The 5,341-nt window shown below is 34.7% G+C and overlaps 1 protein-coding gene across 1 annotated transcript; it reads left to right on the top strand.

Annotated features, from left to right (window-relative positions):
* Positions 1-346: 346 nt before the first annotated feature.
* On the top strand, positions 347-4,761 carry LOC137837546 (receptor-like protein EIX1). Its single transcript, XM_068646566.1, has 2 exons — positions 347-4,138; positions 4,538-4,761. Exon 1 carries the CDS (start codon positions 433-435, stop codon positions 4,129-4,131), a length of 3,699 nt encoding a protein of 1,232 aa, XP_068502667.1. The 5' UTR covers positions 347-432; the 3' UTR covers positions 4,132-4,138; positions 4,538-4,761.
* Positions 4,762-5,341: the final 580 nt, after the last annotated feature.

The following is a 5,341-nucleotide window of genomic DNA, read 5'->3' as shown; positions in this document are numbered from 1 at the left end:
AGTATTTTATATTATTAAAAATTATAAAAGTAAACTTCATTATTTAATTTAACTTAATCTTTATTTTTAATCTATATTTCTTAGTTATTGTCTAATAAATGATAGCTGAGTGCTGAGCATTCTCTTCCATCTCTTTAATGTATCACGTTAAATGATAATTTTATAAAATTTTACAAAATAAAGTATGAATAATCAAAGCTTCACACCATTATTCATAATTCTACCTTTGAAACGTTCTTCCTTGCTTGACTTGGAATAGTGAATAAGACAGGGCGTAGAAATTAAGCCAAGCCTCATTCATGTAAATTAGGCAAACTACTTAAACCCTGTTTGGGTGCATTCAATACATATCGCAAATCATTATTGGTAGTTTGTGCTATACTCATATCAAGGTTTATAGCATACCACAAACTTCACATCTAGAAAATTGTAATGGGCCGTTACTTTCTAAAAATATTGTTAGCAGTTTTTGTGTGCCTTGATCATACCAAAGTATCAGTTCTTGGATTGAAGTGGCCATCAGAGAGTTCACATGTGAAATGCAGAGAGAAAGAGAGACAAGCACTCCTTAATTTCAAACAAAGTGTGGAAGATCAGTGTGGCATGCTGTCCACGTGGAAGGATGATGAAAATAACAGAGATTGTTGCGGATGGGAAGGTATTGAGTGCAACAATGAAACTGGTCACGTAGAGATGCTTGATCTTCGTGGTTCAGAATCGCATTATTTGTCAGGTTCATTCAATATCACTTCATTGCTTGACTTGCAAAATTTGGAATATTTGGATCTTAGTTCTCATCCTGATATTAGTGGCAGTCAAATCCCAGAGCAAATGGGCTCCTTCAAAAACTTAAGATATCTTAATCTATCATATTCACGTTTTATTAGGGGAATCCCTTCTCAACTGGGAAATCTCTCAAAGTTGAAGTATCTTGATCTTAAAGAAACTGGTCTTGATGAAACCATCCCTTCTCAACTTGGAAAGCTTTCAAATCTGCAATATCTTGACCTTGGAAGAACTGATCTTGATGGAGAAGTTCCTTCTCAACTTGGAAATCTTTCACATTTGATGTATCTCGATCTTTCAGGAAATTCATTTTTCGGAGCACTCCCTTTCCAGGTTGGAAATCTTCCTCTCTTGCATTATCTTAGACTTGATGGTAGTTATGGTCTTAAATTAAAAGATGGACATTGGCTATCTTCTCTCTCTTCATTAACAACTCTTGGCCTCTATTCATTTTCTAATCTTAGCTTCTCTCCCTACTGGCTTTCAATGATTAGAGAGCATATTCCAAACTTAAGAGAGTTGAGTCTAGTCGACTGTGATATCTCAGATGATCATCATATTTCATCTTTGTTTCCTTCTCATTCCAACATTTCCACTTCTCTTTCCATCCTTGATCTCTCCCATAATATGCTCACATCATCAACATTTCAATTGTTGTCCAACTATAGCCCTAATCTCCAAGAGCTTCATCTTTCTAGTAATAAAATTGTTTTGTCGTCTCCTCACTATCCAAACTTGCCTTCTCTTGTCATCCTTGACCTCTCTGAAAATAATCTGAATATATTTCAAGGGAATTTAAACTTCAGCACCAAACTACAAAACCTTAACTTACGCTACTGCAATCTCACTGACGAAAGTTTTGTTGTGTCGTCTGATTCCATTAAAAATTCCCATTCTCTTGTCACCCTTGATCTCTCATCTAATCTATTGAAATCATCGTCCGTATTTCACTGGCTTTTCAACTTCACCACCAATCTTGAAAGTCTTTCCCTTTCTTTTAACTTGATAGAAGGTCCCATTCCTGTTGAATTTGGGAAAGCAATGAACTTTCTTGAAGTTCTTGACTTCTCTGGTAACAAATTGCAAGGTGAGATTCCAGCTTCCCTTGGGAGCATATGCACATTAAAGAACTTAGACCTTAATAATAATATGTTAGAAGGTCCCATTCCTGTTGAATTTGGGAAAGTAATGAACTCTCTTAAAGTTCTTGATCTCTCTGGTAACAAACTGCAAGGCGAGATTCCAGCTTCCCTTGGCAGCATATGCACACTAAAGAAATTAGACCTTCATGATAACATGTTAGAAGGTCTCATTCCCGTTGAATTTGGAAAAGTAATGAACTTTCTTGAAGGTCTTGATCTTGCTGGTAATAAACTACAAGGCAAGATTCCAGCTTCCCTTGGCAGCATATGCACTTTAAAGGACTTAGACCTTAGCCATAACAACTTGAGTGGGGAAATTTCTAGCTTCATTCAAAATTCTTCAAGGTGCAAGAACCCTGTATTAGAGGATCTAAACTTATCTAATAACGTGATTATTGGAAAGCTACCTAATCTTTCAACATTTTCATCTTTGAGGTATTTAGATCTTTCCAACAATCAGTTAACCGGAGAAATACCAAAAAGCATTGGGTTCCTTTATGAGTTGCTGTCTCTTCATCTTGAGGAGAATTACTTGAAGGGTGATATCAATGAGTTGGATCTCACAAATTTGTGGAAATTGATGGAACTAGACTTATCAGATAACTCATTGTCTCTAACGGCTGGTGCTAGCGCAATTCCACCTTTCCAATTATTTATTTTAGGACTAGCTTCTTGCAAGTTGGGTCCTAGCTTCCCAAGTTGGCTCCAAGATCAAAGGGAGCTACGCTACCTTGATATTTCTGATGCAGGGATTGATGATTTTGTACCAGATTGGTTTTGGAACAATATACCAACTATAACACAGTTGAATATGTCTTACAACAGTCTCAAAGGTCCGATTCCAAATTTAACGATGAAGTTTCTCAACGATGGCACAAGAAAGGCAATAATTCTAAATTCAAATAAATTTGAAGGTGTAATTCCTACATTCTTGTCCCACGTTGGAATATTAGATCTTTCAGAAAATAAGTTTTCGAATTTAAATATATTATTGTGCGAAAATACAGTGGCAACAGATATGTTTACTTTGGATTTATCAAATAATCAAATAGCGGGACAACTTCCTGACTGTTGGGAACATCTAAGTTCACTACGATTTCTTGATCTAAGAAATAATAAATTATCAGGGAAGATTCCACAGTCTCTGGGTTCTCTTGTTAATTTGGAAGCTCTGGTCCTACGAAATAACAGTTTTATTGGAGAACTGCCACTCACGTTGAAGAACTGCTCTAGCTTAGCTTTATTGGATGTAAGTAAAAATATGTTGTCTGGTGAAGTACCCTCTTGGATTGGGGAAAGTATGCCACAATTGAAAATCTTGAGCTTACGAGTAAATCGTTTCTTTGGAAGTGTTCCTGTACATCTCTGCTATTTGAGGCAAATTCAAGTCTTGGACCTCTCAAGGAATAACTTGTCAGGAGAAATTCCTACATGTCTGGCAAATTTTACCACATTAATGGAAACGAGCGTAATGGAAAGGGAAATTGTAAAGAAACGACAAATTTCAGTTCTAGAATATCATGGAAATAGTTATGACTCTTACTTGTTATTATCGTGGAAAGGTCAGGAGTATGAGTTTTGGAATCCAGAAAATCTTCTTAAGAGCATTGACCTCTCAAGTAATGATTTAATAGGTGAAGTACCCAAGGAGGTTGGATATTTACTTGGATTGGTTTCTTTGAATTTATCAAGAAACAACTTCCATGGAAAGATTCCTTCTAGTATTGGGAATTTAAGTTCGCTAGAATTCCTGGACTTATCAAGAAATAATTTCTCTGGCAATATTCCTTTTACTCTTCCAAACATTGATAGCCTTGGTGTGTTAGACCTATCAAACAATAATCTCAGTGGAAGAATCCCTCGAGGGAGACATTTTGAAACCTTTGATGCCTCTTGTTTTGAAGGAAATGTTGATCTTTGTGGAGAGCAACTCAACAAAAGTTGTCCTGGAGACGAAACAATGCATAAACCTCAAGAACCAGCAATTGATGGTGAAGAAGAAGACAATTCAATTTTCTGTGGAGCATTATACATGAGCTTGGGGTTAGGTTTCTTTGCCGGCTTTTGGGGCTTATTTGGGTCAATGCTATTTTGGCAGCCATGGAGAATTTCTTATTTGAGATTCTTGAACAGACTGATAGACTATATACTTTTAATGGCTGAACTGAACGTTGTCAAGTGTCATAGGTGGCTCAAAGGATAGTTAACAGGTATGTTTCTCTGTTTTGGTTTAAATCAAAGTGAGAATGTGTTTATTTTTTAAAGTAATATTGTTTATCTCGGTACCAATCAAGTTGTTTAGTCTTTATTTATTAATTCTTTTAACTTGTATGTCTCTTACACCCACAAATTGGTCTGCATGGTCGCATTAATTTCAAATCTAAATATGGAGTTTGTCCAATTCTACTTTTTTTTTTAATTAGTTAGTGCCTTTACTAATAGTAATTTTCCAGAAAATTATTATTTTACTTGCAATAAGCATATTATAGATGGCGTGCTCTGTTTATATAAGTTTTCTGGTTTTGGAACAAGTTCTCTGAGGTTTAAAAACCTCTTAATTAAGTCTATTTTTCCTTCATGAGGACTAATGTATGTGAATTGTGTCACAGAGTTTGCAGTTTATGGAAGATTAACTTCAGAATTCAATCTTGGATGAAAGCTACATGGATTACTGGAGGAGTAGGATAAGTAGTATTGAGGTTCACAGTGTAATGCAAAATCAGTGTTTCAATAAGTTTATGTATTTCATTGTCTTCTATTGTTTTATCAATAATGTGAAGATTTTGCATTCATCTTAAATAACGATGCGTCCTACCCAAATTTACTACCCAAATTTGTTAGTGTCAGCAATAATGAAAGATATAAAAACAAGTTTAGTTGTAAATTTGTTCTTAAAAGAGAATGAGAGAGTTTTATGGTTCATTGTTCATAGTGTAGTCGTTCTTGGTTCAGACAACGTTGTTTCATTTTAAAGGATATGCCAAACTAAATAGTTAAAGTGGTTTGCATCTATGATTGGCCTTGAGAAAATATTTGTAAATTAGGTTGGAAAAGCAACACATAAAATTAGCAGTGGTAAAAGAGTTTATATTCGTGAATCGTGTATAAACATCATAGCCAAAGTCTGCAAGTCAACAGATAACAAAATATCTAGTCTTACTGATAAATCCCAATTTCACTTTTCAATTTGAATTACGCAGACCGATCAATTTGAATTGAGTTATCACTTTATTCTTCAAACATTATTTTTAGTAGTATCTATTATTATGTCATCATCTTAGCGTAGATAGCATTATTATAATCGTAAGTGTAACTATCTATCATTATTGTTCATACATTTCGTATCACACCTTCGTCATCAATTATTTTTTTTTTAATAAAAAGAATAAACTGGAATTTTAAAAGAATGAGGA

The sequence above is a fragment of the Phaseolus vulgaris genome, chromosome 4, assembly GCF_000499845.2.
Source record: "Phaseolus vulgaris cultivar G19833 chromosome 4, P. vulgaris v2.0, whole genome shotgun sequence".
Taxonomy (NCBI): domain Eukaryota; kingdom Viridiplantae; phylum Streptophyta; class Magnoliopsida; order Fabales; family Fabaceae; genus Phaseolus; species Phaseolus vulgaris.
This window is presented reverse-complemented; position numbering and strand designations above follow the sequence as displayed.

What these genes read in the sequence shown, in the direction of transcription:
- LOC137837546 (XM_068646566.1), top strand. Translation starts at nt 433, where the DNA reads ATGGGCCGTTACTTTCTAAAAATATTGTTAGCAGTTTTTGTGTGCCTT.